Source organism: Panthera onca, chromosome B3 (assembly GCF_046562875.1).
Source record: "Panthera onca isolate mPanOnc1 chromosome B3, mPanOnc1 haplotype 2, whole genome shotgun sequence".
In the NCBI taxonomy this organism is placed as follows: domain Eukaryota; kingdom Metazoa; phylum Chordata; class Mammalia; order Carnivora; family Felidae; genus Panthera; species Panthera onca.
The window spans coordinates 116,979,195-117,001,314 of NC_138344.1; the positions used below are offsets into that span (position 1 = coordinate 116,979,195).

Sequence of the window (22,120 nt, forward strand, 5' to 3'; positions counted from 1 at the left end):
TTCAGGAAGGGAGTAGGGTCGCAGGGATTGTCATAGCCATGCTTCTGAATTTTTTTTTAAATTTTTTTAACTTTTTTTGAGAGAGAAAGACAAAGCATGAGCAGGGGAGGGGCAGAGAGAGAGGGAGACATAGAATCCGAAGGAGGCTCCAGGCTCTGAGCTGTCAGCACAGAGCCCTACGTGGGGCTCAAACTCCTGAACATGAGATCATGACCTGAGCCGAAGTCGGATGCCCAACCGACTGAGCCACCCAGACGCCCCCTGAATTTTTAATTTATGTCTTCAGCACCCTCTGCTGTGATTCTGGCATCTCTACTCCCCTGAATCATTGCCAGGCTGATGCTGTGTCTGGGCCTCCCATTTCTCTGTGATCTTTGACTCCTGAATGCTGGTTAATCATGACATCCACTCTGCTTCTTATCACTGTGTTCTGAATTTCCCCATTTTTAGTGGTTTCAGATTATCTCTTCTGTCTGCCTCTGGTTTGCTCTTGCACTTGGCCTTAGTGATCCTGGTGGACATCATTCAGTTGCCTCATCTCAAGTCTGGTTTCCCAGTCTTCACCAATGGCAGCTCCTGTTCTGGCAACTACATGATCGAAGGGAGTGAGAGATGTCATTTAAAGAGACAGGGAGAGCCTCTGCCCTCACCTCCCAGGGGTAAAGACATGTCACAGGCGATGGGACCTCTGAGCTGGCTTCATGGCTACCAGGCAAGAGAGAAAAGTAAAGAGTAAAGATCAAGGCATCGTTGCCTTGACCAGATGTATTTATAATCTTCAGTCTGAGTCAGAAAACTCTCTTCGTCCCTCAGTGCAGGAGCCTCATCAGGCATCCCGAGGATCCCACCTGGTCCTTGCTCCTGGCCCCCCGACTTCCTCCGGGAGGAGAAGTCTTCATCTCTCCCTGGTTAAAGTACCTCTGTTTCTTAAGCAGGATTTAGAAGAAGCTCATCCATAATGCTTCACTGTGGCTTTCAAGTTCTGGCTTCGTTTGCCTCCTTCTTCACACCCTCCACTACTCTTCCCCCTTTCCCTAGAGCCATGCAAATGATTGACTCTAGGCATGGATGCTGGTCCCAAAGTGCCTAGATTCAAACCCCGGCTTCACAGACCATGTGACCTCAGCAAGTTACCTAACCTCTCTCTGCCTCCCTTTCTCCATCTGTAAAAAAAAATGGGGATAATGACAGTACCTGCTTCATGGGGCTTCTTTGCATATAAATGAGTTCATTTATGTGAAGTGCTTAGAGCAGTCCCTGACCTATAGCAAGCACTCTTTCAATGTTTGCTGATTCTGTGGCTTTGCGCATGATGCTGGAATGCCATCCCCCCACTAGCTCGTTCCAACTTGTCCTTTAAGATTCAGTTCAGGGGCGCCTGGGTGGCTCAGTCGGTTGAGCATCCGACTTCCGCTCAGGTCATGATCTCGCGGTCTGTGAGTTCAGGCCCCGCGTCGGGATCTGTGCTGATAGCTCAGAGCCTGGAGCCCGCTTCGGATTCTGTGTCTCCCTCTCTCTCTGCCCCTCCCCTGCTCATGCTCTATCTCTCTCTCTCTCTCTGTCAAAAATAAAATAAAACATTTTAAAAAATTAAAAAAAAAAAAAAAGATTCAGTTTAAGCACCACCTCCTCCAGCAAAGGGTTCCCAGCAGCCAGGGCTGATGTAAGTGCCGTTTCCGTGTTCCTAGCTTCCTGCAAATGTATCTGTCAAAGCACTCAGTGTGTTGAAGAACAACAGTTTGTTTACTCGTCCATCATCCCCCTGGGATTGTGAGCCCCTGGAGCATAGGAACGTCTTGTCAGGCTTGGGACCCAGTAGTTAACTTAGTCCCAAGACCTAAGAGGCTCTCCTGTTGACTGAGAGAATGAGACCATCCTGAAATCCACTCAGGGCATGTTTACTCTCCTGCCCACCTACTCCTTCCGTCATTCAAAAAAGAAATCTCCTGAGCATCCGGGATGTACCAACTATATTTTCCACGTACTTTTTGGTGATGTACCTGTACTTTCTGTGTCAGCGCTTGTAGCTAGCTGGGACAAGAGAGGAAGTTGATTTTGAGCTAGGGTTACTCATGGCCTGACATTAACAAGAGAAATTTTGGAGACCCAAAGTCTCGCTGGTAACTGCGTGAGCTATTTCTCTCAAATTCAAAGCCCTGTTATAGGCTACAGACTTCCCAGCTGGGCTCAGACAACCCTACAGGCCATCGGCACATCTGATGATTTTGGCTAGAACAGGTGTAATAGAAAGTGTTCTTTGAATTACTGGAGCCCTTTTCTTCATCCGTTGCCACAATGCTTCTCAAGGTTTTATGCTACCTTCTTAGGTATATTACCTCCATATAGATTGGAAGTGTTGCCAGTTCTGTTTTGAGAAGAATGCTTTTCTCGTCTCCTACACGTAGAGAGCCTTCTGTTTGTGTAACAGCCCCACATGGATGTCTGCTGTTCCTGACCCCAGCACTCATGTTTCCTTCCCTCCTTGGTAAGAAAGCCCCATTGGTGGCTCAGCACACTGTTGCCCAGAGTCAAAGACTATTTCCCGGCTTCGCTTAGAGCGAGATGTAGTCAGTGACCGAGTTCTGGCCCAAGATGCGGACGGTTTCCTTTTGCAGTTGCGATACGTTACCGAAAAGTCAGTGGCTTAATATGACAACAGACGTATTACAGTTCCAGAGGTTAGAAGTCTGACGTGGGTCTTCGAGGGCTAAAACTGAGCTATTGGCAGAACTCTGTTCCTTCTGGACCCTCTAAGGGAAAATGTGTTTCCTCACCTTTTCCAGCTTTCGGGGGCTTTCTGCATTCCTTGGTTCATAGTCTTTTCCTCTATCTTCAAAGCTGGCAGCTATCTAGCATTCCTTCCTCTCTCTCTCTCTCTCATTCTCTTTCTCTCTCTCTCTCTCTCTCTCTCTCTCTCTCTCTCTCACACACACACACACACACACCCCTTTGCTTCTGTCATCACATCTCCCCTCTCTCTGACACCCCTACCTGTCTTATAAAGATCCTTGTGATTACATTGGTCCCCCCTGGCTGGTCCAGGAATCGCCATCGTGAGAGCCTTAATTTGATCACATCTGCAAAGTCCTTTTTGCCACGTAAGGTAGATAGTCACAGCTCCAGGGGTTCAGACATGGGCATCTTTGGAGCTGTTACTCTGTGTTTCACAATGTGTAAATAGAGTAAGGGACTCCCGGAAAATGTGCTTGAAGGGAGGCGTCTCAACCGGGACAGGCACTTTTTAGTTCTTATGTTCTTCCTTCTTCCTCCTGCCTGAAGCTGGGATGTGATGCCTGATACTTTGGCAGACATTTTGAACCAGGAAGTGGCTTTGGGGTTGGAAGCCAAGCACTGGGAGGGCGGAAGAGAAATGTTAAGGCATGGATTCCTGACGATCCATGGAACCACACGTCCAGACCTCTTCTGTCAAATATACTTCTGTCTTGGTTAAGTCACTGTCATTTTGTTTGTGTTATTCTTTTTCTAGAATGTGCAGCTGACCCTAATCTCAATCCCTCAAAACTATACACAAGTGTCTACTTAACACATATCAGGCCTGGTTCTCTCAATCTACTACCCTCCCATCAGCATGGGTACAACCACTGCCGAGAAAATGTTTTAGAAAAGTGGACAGCGTTGTAATCATATATTGATCAGACACCAGCCTTTAGTTCTGCCTGTAGGCTGAGCCGCATAACCTCAATATTAATTAGGGCTTTTAACAATTCTTTCGGAGCTTTAGCCATATTTTATGATAATATCACCAGCAGAATCAGGGTGGTCAAGGATGGGCTAGTCCCGAATAACTCGAAATAGGACCTTGTGTTGGCCCCCTCTTCAACATACACATAAATAATCTGCAATAGCAAACAGCAAGGTAGCTTTCCACACCAAAGATCTGGCCCGCCTTACTATCAAGGTTCAGAAGTGGCCCTAAGAAGTGACCAACTCTATCAAAACCAACACCCAGAAGAAAAAACAGCACAGTGATTAGCTATGCCAAAATGCAAATCATCGATTTTGGCCAACATTCTGTGAAATATTCATCGGATGTTTATTGAAAATCCGTGATGTGCTCTGGGCAATGAGCCAGGGGAGCCGAGCTGAGGACACGGGGGCGTCTCTCCTTCAGGACCCTCAGATGCACCGATGGAGAAGACAGGCCAAGAAATGAGTGCCGTTGACTTTATCCTTTTATTTCCAGGAATCATAAGCTCAATTCTATGATCCCTTACAGCAGCTATCCCTGACCAAGGGCTCCTCATAGAGCTCTCCCCAGTCATCACTTGGATCCTGTTGTATTCTCATTAATTCTAGCAATATCTTTAATTATTCACCACCTGAAATCTATTCCGTTTTGGAAGCAGCCAGCACTTGGGGCAGGAGAGCTGATGAGGAAATGGTGCTAGGAAGAATATACTCAGGATCGGTTTGATACTTATTCTTTCCTGGTCAGTTGCAGAGTTTCTCCACTTGGGAATCTTCTCAGCATCTTCTCTAAACAAAAGCCAGCTTCTCTCTGCCTGGAGTTGATGGGTATGAAAGGAGGCTTGCACGTTAGAAAGACGCCTGGCTTCTGACACCATTCCACCCCAAAGTCTTCTGACACAGGCAGGGTCTGGAGCTTGCAGTCACCTCTGTGCCGAGTGACGGTGTCCGCTCGGAGGCAGGGCTCACACAGCAGTGCGTGGCCACAGGCCAGCTCCAGAGTCACACAAGATGCTTTCAGAGAGTCTGCTGTAATTTAGTGTTAGAAAAGTCAGAAAACAAGTGTAAACTTGTTGCAAATCAGAAGAGAGCACAGAAATCCTTAACTGTCTCTTTGGCTTGATCACCAGGCAGAACTGTCAGGGGCCGTAAAATGGTGGTAAAGGGTGCAGTTTTCCCTGCATCGAGGCATGAGCAAGAGAGGTGGCTCTCTTGCAGGTTCTGACGGAGGCTGGCAAAGAGGGGCTGGTGTCAGAGCTCGTTTCTCCTGTCATCTCCCCAGAAAGGGAATGGAGTGCAATGATCACAGGCTAAGTCACAGAAGAGCGAAGCCTGGGCATTCAGAGTAATGGAAGGCATTTCAGATTGAGGAAGGACAGGCTCACGTCCCCTGCCAGCTGCACCATTCGAAAGCCAAGAGCATCGTTCCAATGTGCTTCTCATCTGCATTTTCTCCATGGGTGACCTCATCCAGACTCACTGCTTAAGGTGAATTCCTACACACCAATCACTCCCAAAGAGTATCACCAGCCTGCTCTCCCCCTGAAAATCCAGACTCATTTGTCCAACAACCAACTTGACATCTCCACTCAGATGGCTCCTAGAATATAAATCTGAGACAAGACACGGCCAACAGATGATCCCAGGCTTCCTCCCCAACCTGCTTCTGTGTCTCAGTTAGTCTAAATTCCACCATGCATGCAATTAGTTAAGTTGGAAATCTCAGAGTCAGTCCTGACTCCTCTTGCTCTCAGACTCCATGTCCCGTCCAGTAGAGAGGACCAGGAGCCCTGCCTCCAAGGTAGACTGGAACCCCACCTGCTTCTCTCATCCCACTGCCACGGTGGAGCCCAGCTAGCGTTGGATTCCCCCCAACCTACTGAAAATGGCTACCAGCTGGTCTCCCTGCTTCTGCTCCTGTCATTCTATAATCCCTCCTCCTCCTAGCAGCCAAAGCCACCTTGGAAAAATACCCAAGACAAGAGCGCATCCTTTTTCACAGCCGTGTAATATTCCATTGCATACACACACATCTTCTTTATCTGTTTGTTTATGGACAGACACTTCCGTATCTTGGCTGTTGTAAATAACACCGCGACAAACGTAGGGGTGCGTATACCTTTTCAAGTTAGTCGTTTTGTTTTCTCGGGGTAAATACCCAGCAGGAGAATTATCGGATCATGTGATATTTCTATTTTTAACTTTTTGAGGAACCTCCATACTCTTCGTGGGAGATACAGGCTTGCGGTTACGGGAGGAAGATGTCACAGGGATATAAGGCACAGCCGAGGGAATATAGTCAGTGGCACGGCAATTATGTTGTATGCTGGCAGGAGTAGCTACATTTGTGGTGAGCATAGCATCACCTGTACACCCGTCGAATCACCATATTGTACAACGAACGTAACATTGTGTATCAACCGCACTCGAATAAAAAAAATTTAAATAAATGGAAACATACCCCAGGGCCCTCCACAGGCTTCCCGAGGTGCGGTGGCCCCTTCCTCTTTGGTCTCAGCTCCAGCCCGGTCTGTGTCTCCAGCCTCCTATCTCCAGTCCCACACGCCTGCCCTCTGCATGGTCCCACCCCGGGGCGGGGGGGTTCTCCTCACCGTTGCCCTTCCTCCAAATACACACACAACCCGTCCTTCCTGCTGCTCCAGCCTGCGGGGCTCATGCCATCCTGCTCACTTTCCAGTCTCCGTCGCTCCGCGGTCACACTCGCCCCCCTCGCTCCGTTTCATCTAATTACACAGGTCCGCTGTTATCTTTGTGGGGCTCGCTCCTTGATGGTCGGACGTGTCTGTGAGGGGTTCGTGAGTTCAAGCCCCACATTGGACTCGCTGCTGTCAGCCCAGAGCCTGCTACGAATCCCTCTCTCTCTCTCTCTCTCTCTCTGCCCCTTCCCTGTTTGCGTGCTCTCTCTCTCTCAAAAATAAATAAACATTTGAACCAATAAATAATCAACGGCCATGGATCCTGTCCGGCCACTGTCTCCAACAGCAACCACCTCCTCTAGGTTTCCGTAACTCCTCTATCTTCCTGTCCCATTGGACCTCGTGGAGGAAACTTCTCCAGCTGGTGCTCTGGCCCCAGACTGCTTTGCCATCCCTGAACCCAGCTGTACCTTTGTCTACACCACGTTCACTGCATGCCCCGTAACTGTGGGGTTCCCGGGGGTCCCCTGCTCCCCTTCAGGACCTCGTTGGCACAGCAGAAACATGACCATGCTTTCGACCGTAGACGTGCCTGCTGGCGATGGTGGCAATTTTGCTTTTCTTTCTGGACCTCCTTTTTCCGTCTGATATCCCAACACGCCGCCCTCAGCTCCAAGACCACTCCTTAAACCGCGGAGTTCCAAAATCATCTAGAAGCTTAAAAGAGAAAATGTGCTCCACGTCTTGGAGATGAATGCAGTCATTTCTCCCTTCTGTGGGCTGGGTTCAGCCCCTCTTCTCTCCTCACCGGCCACTGTGTGTAGGCAGTCAAGATTATTCCCGGCAAAGGGGACTCACGGCCGCTGGTCATATGAGTGGTGCTGAGATCTGGCCTCTCCTCCGTATTACTTAGGTTTCTCACATATAAAAGCAGCTCCCTCCTCGAAATTTGTTCTGGCCTCAACTTCTTTTGGTCATTTGTCGGGACTGTAGGGTTGGGAACATATTACGGAAGCAACGCGATGGCTGTGAAATATGAGAGGGTGCGTGTGTGTGCGTGCGAGGGCACATGGGAATGTGTGTCGGCTCCATGTGTGGGTATGGTGTGGACGGCTGTGGACACATGTGCGTGCACAGCATCCGTGCTAATAGGGGAAGTGCAATCTCTGGGAGCAAATGGGGGGGGTGGGGAGGGAGGGAGCTGGAATGAGAGACTGAGGTCATGAAGAGGGAGCCAGCCCCTGCAAGCCCCAGGGACCTCCGTCCTCTCCCTCAGGGTCCTTCCCTGTCCCCACATGTGCCTCCGTTATTGATCTTAGAACCTGACCTACGGAAACCAGAAAAGGCAGGTAGGGAGATCCGAACTGTGGACTCTTAAAACTCTCCTCCACCTCAGATGGCTGGCTTCACTTTCCCCTCAAATCTTCCAAAGCCAGACCCGGGCCCCTTACCTGCCTGCCTGAAGAAGAAGAAAAAGAGTTAGGGATTTCAGGAGGAAAGAGTGGGGTGGGGAAGGCAGGTAGTATGGCTTGGCTGCTGCCAGCTCCCCTCTGGGCAGGGCCCTGGTGTCTTTTTTTTTTTTTTTTTTTTAATGTCTGTTTATTTCTGAGAGAGAAAAAGAGAGACAGAGCTTGAGCAGGGGAGGGGGAGAGAGAGACACACACACAGAATCCAAAGCAGGCTCCAAGCTCTGAGCTGTCAGCAGTGATCCCAACATGGGGCTCGAACTCATAGACCACGAGCTCGTGACCAGAGCCGAAGTCGGATGCTTAACTGACTGAGCCACCCAGGCACCCCGCCCTGGTGTCTGTATTTATTTATTTATTTATTTATTTTTTTAACGTTTATTTTATTTTTGAGACAGAGAGAGACAGAGCATGAATGGGGGAGGAGCAGAGAGAGAGGGAGACACAGAATCAGAAGCAGGCTCCAGGCTCTGGGCCATCAGCCCAGAGCCCGACACGGGGCTCGAACTCACGGACCGCGAGATCGTGACCTGAGCTGAAGTCGGACGCTTAACCGACTGAGCCACCCAGGCGCCCCTGTATTTATTTATTTGAATTCTAGTTAGTTAACATACAGTGCAATATTGGTTTCAGGAGTAGAATTCAGTGGTTCATCACTTACATACAACACCCAGTGCTCATCGTAATAAGTGCCCTCCTTAGTACCCATCACCCAGCTAGCCCATTCCCCACCCACCTCCCTCCATCCACCCTCAGTCTGCTCTCTAACATGAAGAGGCTCTTGTGGCTTGTTTCCCTCTCTTCTCTCCCCTCCCCCTTCCATATGTTCACCTGTTTTGTTGCTCAGGTTCCACATATGAGTGAAACCATATGGTATTCTCACTGATGGCCAGGCCGTGAGTGCCATTCTGCCGGCCTCCTGGTTATCCAGGGCCCCGGCCAGTCCTCAGCAAGGTCAGGACACGTAAGCCTCTGATCAGCCCCTGTCGTTCCTGCCACTGCTTCTGTTTTGTGTCAACACCTTGCCACCCTCCGACAACCCAGCTCTCTGCCCTCGGCGCTCAAGGCTGTCAATCCAGGTAGAGTCAAAGGGGAGGGGTCCTGGGGAGGCGAGATGGCAGCAGTTCTGAGAGAACCCAAAGCCACCGGCCCTCCACTGAAAGAGGAGGAGGCAGGGAAACACGTGGGGGCACGCCGCTCTTCCTCTGGGTTTGGGGGGACCGCACCCGCAGTGGAGTTGTAGGGGCTGCGGACTGACCCGGAGCGTTCACGGTAACACTGGCAGAGGCCATGAGGCTCAGGCTGAGAGCAGAAGAGAGGGGAGGGCCAGCATCCCGTTGCTGGGAACACATGAGATCATTCCTCAGCAACTCTGAGATCATTTCCCTTTAGCTCGTAAGCCCGGTTCTTTCTCTGAGTCGCGCCTGAATCACCGCCCTCGGCGTCTGGCCACAGTGCTTTGCGCGTAGATTATGCCAGAGTGTGCTCTTGACTCTTTGCCCCCCCATGACTCTTCCCTTCCACAGAGACTTGCTGTTACTCCACCTTGACCTCAATGCAAATGTTAGGTATGCCCTGGTGCCGTTAGTGTGGTTTGCTTCGGGCTGCCGTGGTGGAGCCCTTGGCTTTACATCCAGGGCTCCCCCTCCGCCAGTCTCTTCCCACTGTTTCCTGCTGTTCCCGAACACCTGCTTCCTGACAGCGGGTCAGCTCTGGAATGGCACACACCTGTCTGTGGCCCCAGGGCACCCCACGATCCTCCAGTCACAGTCCTTGCAGCACACTGGTCCCCCTTCTTGTTGGAGGACAGCCATTTTATTCATCACTGCAGGTAAATGAGTGAAATGTTCCAGTCACAGTAACAGCAGTCATAATACCAGTAAAGCCAACATTTACCCATCCTTTGCTGTGTGTTGAAGGACTCGGTGCAGAAGCTTTTCCAAGCTCATGTCTACCCTCTCAGACCGAGCTTTTTATCCTGTCTCATAGAAACTGAAGCTTATGAAGGGCGAGGCACATCCCCAAGGCCACCGAGCTGGTGGCAGGGGGAAGCTGGATTCACACCCAGGCCACTTGGCTCCTAGCTGCTCCTGTGGGAGACGCCAGGCGAGAGCCCGGCTGGAGCTGGGGTACAGGTCTCCGAGGGGTCCTCGTCCTGCTTTGCCTCAAGAACTAGGAGCAGACCTGGAAGTATATCCCCCGCTGATAGAGAAGACCCCAGACCAAGGTTGAGAGGATGGCCTCATCCATCTGAACAAAAGAGAGGAGCTTGGAAGAGCCACGCGAGAACAAGCCACGAACTCTCTGGAAGGCCTGTAGCCTAGGCCCGGGGAGGGGCAGGAGAAGGGGCTTGGTTCCAGGCTGGGGATCTTTCCGTGGGAGACCAGCTCCGGATTTCAGTTCTCAGATGGAGAGGTCTGTGTTGGTTGTAGGCGAGATGTAGGGTTGGTTGGTGTCTCTTCTGTTTCCTCATTGTAATCATCGTAACAGGCTGTCAGGTGGATCCTGTGCTTGATCCCATTTTGCAGGTGGGTAAACTGGGGCTCCGAGTGGTGGGGTGACTCATCCCAGGGGATCCTCTAGCAAGGGGCAGAGCCAGGCCCGGAACCGGGTCTGTCTGATTACAAAAGCTCGCTCCACCACGCCAGAGCTATTCTCTGATAGAGCCCAGAGGCAGGTTCCAAGGGACTGGAGCTGGAATTAGTGCAAAACTGTAAACTCTTTGCTCACAAACCAGTGTGTCCCAGACTCTGCTTCAACCCCGGCTTGCTCACACGCCCTGCTGTGCACGCCTCGCCCGCCCCAAGGTGGTGGCAGATGTCCAGGGTACTTTGCAGACTTGAAACCTTAAAGCTGTGCATTTGGATCCGTATAATTGCTATCATAGTGTGGGATGGACGGATCAAATTCCTGGTAAGTGACTGCAGCCTGCAGGCCGGGGCCTCATAAAGGCTCTCCGTTCCTGCTCCCCTCAAGAAAGCCTCAGCCGCACAGATTAACTTAAATGTAAATTCGCATGTCCGTGAACCACGTTTCAGATTCAAATTCACACAAATGAGGTGACCGTTAGACAACACTGGAAGGCAATACGGCCCAGATGCCTTCCAGCCATAGGGGCCCCTCCAGGCCTCCCCAGAACGCTCAGCAACCCCCAGGACGTTTATAACATTCTCTGATGGGTGCAACTGAATGCCTTCACTAGCTTGCTTCTCCCCTGGAGCCGCGAGTCTGTTTGCCCCTCATTCCTGCCTTCGGGTTGAGAGGAATGTGGGCCCAGAGAACAGAGGCTACACCCCAGTGGCCTTGTCCTCCAGGCCCCTGCAAGAGGCCCAGTCAGCGTAGCCATGTTCAGCCTTCTCTTTAATAAGCTGATTGTGAAGCTAAGTCCTGGGCGCTCCCCACCTCCCCTGGACGCTTTTGATTGACAAAACTAATCTCTCCTCCACCCCCACGGCTGCCGCCACCGCATCCTCTTGCAAATCATGTCCTCGGCTGCTGACAATTAGATATAAGGCCCAGGATTGGGACGCAGGAGGGTTATGAGGTTATGAATCAATCGTGGGGGCTTGGGTGAGATAAAAAACCAGGGGGCCCATCTCAGACACCTCACCGCAACCCTCAGAGCCTCCTGGTTGATTTATGAGTTGGTAATAACCTCGCCTGGTCTCCTGCCCCCTATTATTTTTCATAATGCACAGGGAAGCTTTAAATTTCAGAGAATGGGGAAACGCAGAATCTGAGTGGGGAGGCTGGGCTGCAGTGGGGGGTGCGCGGGGGCAGGGAGGGGGAGGGGAAGGCCCACCAAGGGGTTCCCAGCAGCCAGTCGTCTTTCCTGCCGCGTAGGCCCTGGGTCGCTGAGGGGCACGGTTGTCACAGGCCCATGGTCAGCAAGCCGATTTGCCTGGCCTGGAAGGACGCCCCAGGGAGGTGGCTCCCAGAGGCTGTGGTTTACAAGGGGATACAGTGGTGATGCTTGGGGATCCCTGGGTTCAAAATTTTACTTGGCGTGTCTGGACTGAATTCCTCCAACCTGTCCGAAACCGAGTCAGACTGCAGAAGCCTCCCTGTGAAGAAGGGAGGATCACACGCTGGATCAAAGCCAGCGAAAGGCAGTTGGAGCTGTGCAGTCTGGAGGCCAGTGGAGTGAGCAGAGGGACCGGTGCAGAGCTGGCGGGGGACAGTGGCTGTGAGCCCCACAGAAGAGGGTGGGAGACTGCCTTTCCTGCACTCACCGTCCTCTTCCCGTGACAGCCAGCGTCGCATAAAGAAAAGAAGGCGGCTTTGGATTGCTGCCTAATATTTTTTTAAAGCTTTCATCAGGTTAGCTTTCTTTATACAAGAGAAGACAGGAGTTTCGAAAGCTAACAGTGTCAATGGATGAAAACCCTCGAAACTTTCATGTAAAGCAGTGGCTGCAAAATGCAACCCCCCCCCCCCCCACACACACACACACGGTTGGTGCTAGTGTGTGATGAGGTTTCCTGGGCCACAAAACTTGAGAGAAAAATTTACAATGTGGTGAATATGTACCTATGGGTGGATACATACTGGAGGATGTATATTTGAATATAACTGTCGCTCGATGAACATGTATTAAACCCCAGCTCCAGGCCAGGTGTTTGCACGGTACCAGAGACAGGACGGTGTGACAGAGTCCTGCCGTCTCAGGGCGAAGGTTTAGCGAGTGTTAGGAGCGGAACTGCGTCTTCCCAAAAGTTTGGATGTTGAAGTTTTAACCTGCACTACCTTGGAACGTGACCTTGCTTGGACACAGGGTTATTTCAGATGTAATGAGTTAACGTGAGTTAGTGAGGGTGGGTTCTAATCCACTATGACAGGTGTCCCTCTAAAAAGGAAAAGTTGGACAAAGAGGCACACGTGCAGGGAGAGGGCCACGCAAAGATGAAGGTACCTCATCTCAAGAAGGCCTCGGCCGCACAGATTAACTTAAATATAAGTTCACGTGTCCATGAACCACGTTTCAGATTCAAATTCGCACAAATGAGATGACCATTAGACAACACTGGAAGGCAATACGGCCCAGATGCCTTCCAGCCACAGAGTCCCCTCCGAACCTCCTCGGAACACTCAGCTGCCCCCAGAACATTTCTAATGCTCTCTGATGGGTGCTCATGCAGAGATCGGGGTGATGCATTTGCAGGCCCCCGAACACCAAAGACCAGCAGACCTGCAGACGTGAGGAGAGAGGCCCAGAACCCATTCTCCCCCACCGCCCTCAGATGAACCCACACTGCCAACACCGCCGTCTCAGGCCTCTGGCCTCCAGAACTGTGAGCCAATAAATTTCTGCTGTTTAATTCCAAATGGAGAGAAGTGCTCCGAAGAGAAGGAACCCCATTCTCTGCAAGGGACAGCCAAAGGACTCGACGTGGTTTGGAGATCTGTGAAGGCTTTCCTGAGGAAGTTAGAACCAAAGGACATGCCAGAGTCAGCTAGGGACAGTGGAGCGGAGAAAGGAGGGAACATTACTGGCTCAGGAAATCGCTTATGCAAATGTCCTGCAGCGGGATGGAGCGTGGTGCATTCTGGGAGTGGAGAAGCAGTCCATGAGGCCGAAGAGGAGAAGAGGGAGAGGAAGAGGATGTTGGGACGTGAGGGACTGGCGCACATGGCTTGTTATGCTGGACCGAATGGCCGTGCATTGAGGGCACCCACTCTACCTACCACCCACCGTGCCCAGAGGTCCACTTACTGGAGGAACAGGGCCAGGAATGGGGCCACGGAGGTCGGGCTCCTAGAGCTTGCCTACTGCAACTGCCTTGTTCGTTGCCCCTCCCATCTGACAAGCTATCCATCAGCAGACCCCTTCGTAAAAGCATCAGAAGACATCTTGAGGTTCTCTAAGGCAAAAAGGCACGCAAATCACACAAAAATTCCAAGTTGCTGTTGCTTCTTCCAGGCATACAGATGACTTGATTAGACTCTTGGCTCCAATACAAGGTCCCTAAAAATGCAGACTCTGTCCGCAGCTAATGTGCGCTAATGCGTATCCTGTAGCGGGCACTGCGTGGGCATGGCACGGGCGGAACTCCCTTTAACCCCTAGGGCCTCTGCAGCGGATCGGTTATTGTCTCCGTTTCCATCTCAAACAATGAAGGCACAGAGCAGGTGGGTGAGCTGATGATCAACAGACCATTCCAGCAAAACCACGGGCCAGGTTTTGAATACATGCACTTACGGTACCCTCTGAGTAGGCAGTATTTCACCCCCATCAACACATGAAGACGTGGAGGTTGGGGTGGGGGGTGGTTCAGGGACCTGCCCCGGGTCACACAGTCTGTAAGTGACACAGCATGAGCTGAACTCAAGTCTGACTTTATAAACGCTGTGTTCTATTGCTTCCTAGGCTTGGTTAACAAGCATATGTCTGTGAAATTTTGTCACGGCGTTCCTTGGAAAAAGTCAAGCCCATTGACCAAACACGACTCCTCAAAATGCCATTAGACTTGTCCTGGCACACAGTGCTTCCTCCTGAGTCTCCTCCTGTCTTCCTGCCACTATTCAGTGTGTTCACCCTCTGAAATCCTAAAGTTTAACATCTCCTCTTAAGTAAGGTCACTTTCTCTGCCAGCTAACTGTTGCATTTTGTGGGATTTTTTTTTTAACTAAAAAAAAGAAAGGTCTAAAACTATAAAGACTGCCCTACTTAGAATGTCCTTCCATTCATCTGCAAAATAAAGATGCTAATAATCTACTTACATCATGGGATTTAAAAAAAATTTTTTTTAAGTTTATTTTTGAGAGAGAGAGAGAGAGAGAGACAGACAGAGCATGAGTAGGGGAGGGACAAGGAGAGAGGGAGACACAGAATCCAAAGCAGGCTCCAGGCTCTGAGCTGTCAGCACAGAGCCCGATGCGGGGCTCGAACACGCAAACCGTGAGATTGTGACCTGAGCTAAAGTCGGACACTTAACTGACTGAGCCACCCAGGTGCCCCCATGCGACTAGTATCGTAGGGTCATTCCACAGCCTGCAATATAGAAAGTGCTCAATGAATTATTAGCTCACTAGCTAATATTGGTAGTAATTATTATTACTACTAAATTAATGTCCCTGCTTCAAGGGGAAAATAAGCACAGAGTATCACCTTTCCAGTTATTGTTCTGAGTACCGTTTGGAAAGTTATTCAGCAGTAAGAGAGAATGATGTGGTGGACATAGTATCTGGCATGAGTTTGCCTGGATTCCAGGCTTGGCTCTTATAGGTATGTGGCCTTGGGCCTCTCTGGGCCTCGTCCTTAAAATGGGTATACTAGTTATTATACTATACACAATTATTGTCAGGATGATATGTGATTACAGGGTTAAGTGCCCAGCTCTAGCCTGGTGCACAATGGACCCTGGGGAATGTCTCCCTCCTTCAGGAATGTTGGTCTGCCTATGGCACCTACGTGATAAAGCGGCACAAAGCTGCCCTCCTCACTCACAGGTGTAGCAGAGACCTTGGCAGGTGTGTGAGAATCCCAGGGTGGACTGAGTCATAACCTTGACTGCGGAGGACCAGGAGGTCACTCACGGCCGGAACCATCTTATCTTTTGTTGGGCTCCAGAAACCGTTTACTCAAATGAAGGTGTCTTTCCCCAGTGGTGAGGACTGACAAGTAAGTTATCGATTGCTTCAGTCATCAGTACTATGATTTATAAGCTACCAAGTTTCACATAACTTGAAATTTGCAGGTGATTGGAACCAGTCTTTTATCAAGTTTGCATAATCTAATTTGGGCTAAGGTTGATACAATACTTTGGGAAGAATGGGGGAAAGCGTTTCAGAGTAGGATCCCCTTAGGTTCTGACTTATCTGGCAGGAAGTTCCATGTATTTCTTCATCTTTGGGGGCACTTAAAACACATGAGGACAGGGGCACCTGGAAGGCTCAGTCGGTTGAGTGTCCAACTTCAGCTCAGGTCATGATCTCACGGTTCGTGGGTTCGAGCCCCGAGTTGGGACCTGTGCTGACGACTCAGAGCTTGGAGCCTGCTTTGGATTCTGTGTATGTGTCTCTCTCTGCTCCTCCCCCACTCATTCTCTCTCTCTCTCTCTCTCTCTCTCTCTCTCTCAAAAATAAATAAACATTAAAAAACATTTTTTTTAAAAAACACATGAGGACAAAGTTCAGAACCCTTCTGTAATAAGGATCTCCCCCAAACCGGAAAGAGAACCCCCTAAAATATTGGAAGATCTCACCAGCTTGCTCGAATCCAGTTTGTACTGAGGGGTACAGATGATCACCCTTAGTCTAGGACTAGGGTGAGGAGCCCTGTTAGAGTCTACAAAAAGCTTTGGGGTTGGCCCAATGTCCAGAGGGAGTGACGAGCTTGAGGCTTAGGAGCGAGCCTCCCAATTCTTTACTCCTCTGGAGAGAGGCAGTTTTGTGATACATGCCTCATTTTTCTCTGCCCCTTCACTGGGGAGCAGAAAATGCCCACGGCCAGGGCCTGGGGGCAGCAGGAGGGTTCGGAGCTCCCCTTACCCTCTCCGCTGTGTGTCTGCAACCTGATCCCCCAGCCTCTCCACTGCTGTCTCTGGAGGAGGTCATCGCCTCCCTTTCTGCTGTTTACAGTGCAAAGTGTTTTTCACTTTTAAAAAGCCATATATTTAAAAAGCAGTATATAAAGCAGTATATTAACGTTCAATGAATTCCAAATAATAAGGAAATGTAAAAAATAGAAATTTTCCATCATTGGACCCTCCACTCTCTCCAGGATAACCTAAAGTTAACAGTTTGAATATTCTTCCGGGGTCTCCTGGGTGACTCAGTCAGTTAAGCATCCAACTTTTGCTCAGGTCGTGATCTCACGGTTCCTGAGTTCGAGCCCCGCTTCGGGCTCTCTGCTATCTGCATAGAGTCTACCTCTCTCTCTGCCCCTCCGTCGCTCACGTTCTCTCTCTCAAAAATAAACATTCTTCCAGAGCTTCTCTTCTCGGTATCTGTATATATCTACACATGTGTAATTAATAGAATACAAATGCAAATACATATTTTCTATTGTAAAAATGTCATTTTACAATACACACTGTTCTTGATATGCTTTTTCATTTAATACACTAGGTGTTCAATAGATACATGTTGCATGGATGAGCCATAATTAATTATTCAGTCCCCTACTAGAGAAGTTTTGAGTTGTGTCCAAACACCCTTCCAATACACATAATGATATATAAAAGACATAATTGGAATACATACCTACAGCACATACAGAAACATAAAGCATACCTACATCTGATAAATATATACTTAAATATACTAACAAACCACGCATGCTGTGGAGAACAGTTTCGGGTGCCCTCTGATGTATTTCATGGATATTCCTGACATATATGTTGACATATTAGCCTCAAAAAGAAAACTTTCAGCCAAGTGTTTTAGAACCTTTGGGAATAAAGAGTAACTATTCTGCATTTGTTCCTAAAGTTTTTATATTGGCTTTAAGTCCTTGGCGGGGTATCTTGACCAAAATAAGAACCAGAATCCGACAGTGGTAACAAAGGGCAACAATTAATTTGAGAGAGAACAGAAAAATAATCTGCTTCAAATTCTTTTCAGAATAGGAAGGAAAGAATGATTGGGGGCTGGAGGAAAAAAGGAAGAAAAGAAAGAGAAAAAAAGAAAAATGCTTTCTCCTGACGGATATTTGAACTATCCTCGCCTGGCTCCAGTGTAATAATTATAGGTCTTTTAAAGGACATAATATTATGACAGATTTCCCTCCCTTACTTGTTCCTGGGGCTCAACATGGACCATTTGCTTCCAGCTACGAGGCTGGAGGCTGGCCCCTCCTGGGTTAGTCCAAGGAAGCCTAAAGCAGCCCATGCCCAAGAGAAGGAGGGGGGGCGTCCTCAACCCCTACACATTGTTATGCTTGCTGAGGGCCTTCGTGCAGGTCTGCAGCGGGTGAGGCAGGCAGTGACCCAGGACAGGCAGGGGCGCAGCTCGGCCCTCACCAGAGCTTTGAGTACAGTCACCCCAGTCCCCAGATGAAGACCCCGACTGTTACGGTGGCTGCGCCAGGGACAAGAAACCCAGGTCTGTGGTCCGCCACATTGCTAGGTGAAAAGGACAGAGGCTTTTGTGACTTTCCCGTCTTTACCAAAAACAAAGTGCTTAAAAGGGGATCCTTCGGCTCCGTGAATGCAAACCAGGGCCTGGTGGACTGGGGAGAACAATTAGGCCAGACACTGAGCGCATGAAAGCAAAAGAGGGTAGAAATCTAGACAATAGTGCTGAAGTCTCGGCTGGGGTGGAGGGGGGAACGGATATGATAGCGAGGAAGGAGTTTCAATGTGAATGAATACTAATTAGTGACATGGATATTAATGATGACAGTAATTAACAGGGGAAAGGAAGGGCTGTCATTGTCCCAGGGTGAGTAATCAATCTTGGCAGGTGATAAATAATGGTTCAGCAAGCTCAGCAGAAAGATAATCCGCCTGCCCGGGGGAGAGCTGTTGCTGATGCTGGAAACCTATCCGTTTCCAGGCAACCCACAAAAAAGAACTATTTTTCTTTTGAGGAAAAAACAGGTTAGAGTCTCTCCCCCACCCCCAACTTGGGATTACAGTTCTTATTTGATTTCTGCTTTGTTCTTCATGTCCTAGGACAAATGTTGAACTTGTATAATTTGGAAGAGACGGACACACACGCACAAGCACACACAGACGTAACTTTCCTTTCTCTCAAAGAATGTGAATGAATAGGAGTGGTTTTGATCCAAAGTTTAGCTCCTAGATGCCATCCGGGAGCAAGAGTGGGGAGAAGCTTTGAAGTTCTGCTTTTGAGGTTGAAACGGGGGCACCTTGCAGGGCTGAGCCAGTGGAGGCTGGTCTTGGGGGAGCACAGAAATAGTAAGATGGGGCCCTCGTTGTCTACGGTGCAAGGTTCCATTCCCTCTCCAGAGAGCCAGAGAGAAACAGGCCTGTGCTGTTCTCACCTCTGGCAACCAGTCAGATTTCTGGGAAACTTTATTTCTGGGGAAAGGAAATGCTCCTCGAAGACCTCTGCTAGTTCTCCAGGTTTTCAGCTAGGAATCTATTCCAGGAGAGCTATGGGCAGACCAAGCCTCAGACCCACGCACAACAGGACTCAGACATCCAGAAATGTTGCCCTTTTCAGGCTGCTTTCCATCAAAAATTCCATCCTGAGGTGACAAACCACCTTTGAAGATCAGCCCTGGTTTAAAGTGAGATGGTTGAGTGACAAAGGTGAATTGACCGGAAGTCCAGAACCTTCCAGAAATTTGGACTGCCCTACTCCCACGTTGGCTCTAGGCACGACATTTTCAAAGGGAGGCAAACAAAAGGAAACATATTCAGAGAATTCTGACTAAAATGGCAAGGGTCTCTAGGTCATGTCATGGGAGAAAATAGCTGAGGGGCCTAGGCAGGTGTCACCTCGAGGGGGGAAAACCTCAAGAAGAATGCTGATAGTATATCAGACAGACTCTCTCCAGAGCAAGAAGTCTGGGTTTGTTTTTCTATCATCAGAGGGCAAAACTAAGTCCAAAGAGAGGACTTCAGAGAGGGTCAGATTTCTGTTCTGAAAAATCAAAGATGATTTCACTGGGACAGACTGACTAGGAGGGAATCTGTAATTCCCAGGTACTAGGGTTTTTCCAAGTGGAGATTATGGTACCTCTTGTCCAGAGTATTACAGATGGGGCTCCTATATTGGCTAGGGTTGGAGTAGATATGCTTTAGAAGTCCCTTCCAACTCAAGATTTTATATTAGTTAAGGTAGAACTTGATGTCAAAACAAATAAATCCCAACTTCTGTGGCTTAAAACAATAATGTTTATTTTTTAATCAAGTCAGAGCCCAAAATGGGCATCAATTTTTATGATTGTTCAGGATCCCAGGCTCCTCCCACATTGTGGCTCTGCCCTCCCCCTGTGTTCTTGGGGTTCTCTATATTCAGCCAGCAGATAGGGAAGGAAAGGGTGTGGTGGGTCACACGGGAGTTTTTATGGTCCAGGCCTAGAAGTGGTGTATGTCATTTATAGCCATATTCCATTGTAAGAACTCAATAGGAGCATTTTCATTTAAAATGGGCCCAAAGAAAAAATTAGAGATTTGTTGTTGTTGTTGTTGTTGTTGTTGTTGTTGTTGTTAAGAAACTGTAAGGTCACCTGTGTTAGTCAGGCCTTGTCAGTTAGGGTAGGGAGCTGAAGAGGCCTCCTCCTTCAGGAAATATCCTGGGGTTCAGATATAGGATAATTTCACCTAACCTGTCTCAGGGAAGTCATTAAAATCTATATTTGCAGGAAGTTCCCTATAGATACTCCCTAGAAGTGTGGACACAAGATCATCCTGAGTCATCAAAAATGGATTTTTTGGAAAAGAGTGAGATCGTGACTATGGAAGCATACCAATGGATAGACATGGTTAATTAGGATGGAAAATTGTCAATATTATCCAGCTCTCTGGGTGTGTGCTAATTGGAATTTGGGGATTCTTAGGTAAACATGTTTCTTCTGCCATAGAGTTAAGCATTCGTGATGTCTTCAGTTCAAATTGCTTTATCATTTCAGGTACTGACATTGTGCAATGGCTTATGAAGAACCTCTCCATCGAGGACCCAGGTATTTGATCCTCCGTGGTATTGAAAAACATCCCATAAACAAGTTCCAAACCAGATTCTCCCATTCTCCTGAGAACTGGGCTTATAAATGTGAGTCTTGGGGCACCTGAGTGGCTCAGGAGGTTAGACATCCGACTTCGGTTCAGGTCATGATCTTGTAGTCAGTGAGTTTGAACCCTTTATTGGACTCTGTACTGACAGCTCAGAGCCTGGAGCCTGCTTCGGATTCTGTGTCTCCCTCTCTCTCTGCCCCTCCCCTGTGCATGCTCTCTCTCTCTCTCTCTCTCTCTCTCAAAAATAAATAAACATTAAAATAATAATCATCATCATAATAATAAATATGAATCCCAAGATGTGGAGTCACTCTATTTGCGAATGAAATTAATTTATTTTCTCGACTGAATACCTATCTTTATAGAGCCAGCTCTTAAAATCAGATTGCCTGATCCACAATTAAGACGTTTAATTATTTGCTAAGACTCCTTCTGTTTCCTCCTTCTGCAAGAAGTGAATGATTTTTTTTTTTTTTCCTGAGCCTTAATTGTGCATTTCAATTAGGAAAACCTCACCAGAAAGACAACAACAGAATTCTGGCCAATAAAACAGTTTCCGAATCTGTCCTCCCACCAGAAAATCAGTAGTAAAATTTATTTTCCCAGCCTAATTAGAGAATGAGGGGTTTCAGAAAAGTGAAAATTCCAGATAAGCCAACCTTAGGATCTGTGTGTTTGTTAATGCGTTTTGGAGTTTATAGTACACTTCCTGTTTTAACTGAGTATCCTTGATGCCTGAAGGTCATGTTTATCAATATCCAATATCCATTCATGTATTCTTATGTTCTTGGGGAGTAGACCTATCTGCCCTTAATTAAATGGCTTCCAATTGCTATGCGTTCTAAAGATTTTTGTAAGTGCCCTTTCTAGGTGTCCGACTTTCAGCTGTGATTCCTTGCTGTGGTCATGAAGTCAGCTCAGGAATTCCTATATTTTAATCTGATGCTCCTAAGAGGCTATTGACTATGAAACAATACAATTTACACAGAGTTCAATTAAATGTAGTCGCCAGAAATCTGAGTGCCAGAAAAGAAGTGGGTCATTCGTGGGAGGGACACTAGCCTTTTTCACCATCATGATTAATGGCAACTTCCGTGACAAGTGAAAATTCGTAATTCTGCTCAAGCTCTTAATCCACAGGAGGCAACCTGTGAATTCAAATCCTTTTAAGGATAGTACCCAGATTAACTGCCCCATGCATTTCCCTCATGCAGCCTGGACTTCTGATTGTCTGCTTGTAAAAACTGGGCTGAATGCATTTCTACCAGTTCAGTGGCACGTACTTAAAGTCAATGCTTCTTTTGTTATAATGCTTAACCGAAGGAGTACCATTCTTCAGGGTAGTCTTTTCTCTACCAATAGCACTGTTTTCTTACCCCTTCTAAAATAATCACTGTATTTCTAACATGTATTATTATCACTTGGAGCAGTAGTAGTAGTGTGGGAGGAGAATAGGCTTCAGAAGTCCTCTGGCCCTGGTATGAGGAACTTTCCCTGAAAGCTCGTGAATAAGATCATGTCTATGAAGGTCTCTTATACTCCAATGGCCTTGAGAGGACATCAAGGTATTGGGAACCATTTAGGCTTCTGAGAAATGGTTGAGCAGGAAGAGTTAAGAACAATTCACCAGCTGGGAATACAA

The 22,120-nt window shown here is 48.4% G+C and overlaps 1 protein-coding gene across 13 annotated transcripts in view; it reads left to right on the forward strand.

Annotated features, from left to right (window-relative positions):
- Positions 1-22,120, forward strand: part of RGS6 (regulator of G protein signaling 6) — a 603,395-nt gene that overhangs the window by 473,709 nt on the left and 107,566 nt on the right. For all 13 annotated transcript variants that reach the window (XM_060620202.3, XM_060620199.3, XM_060620200.3 and 10 more), the window contains one exon: positions 20,376-20,426. In XM_060620202.3, the coding sequence (XP_060476185.1) occupies positions 20,376-20,426 (51 nt within the window). The remainder of the gene's footprint in view (positions 1-20,375; positions 20,427-22,120) is intronic.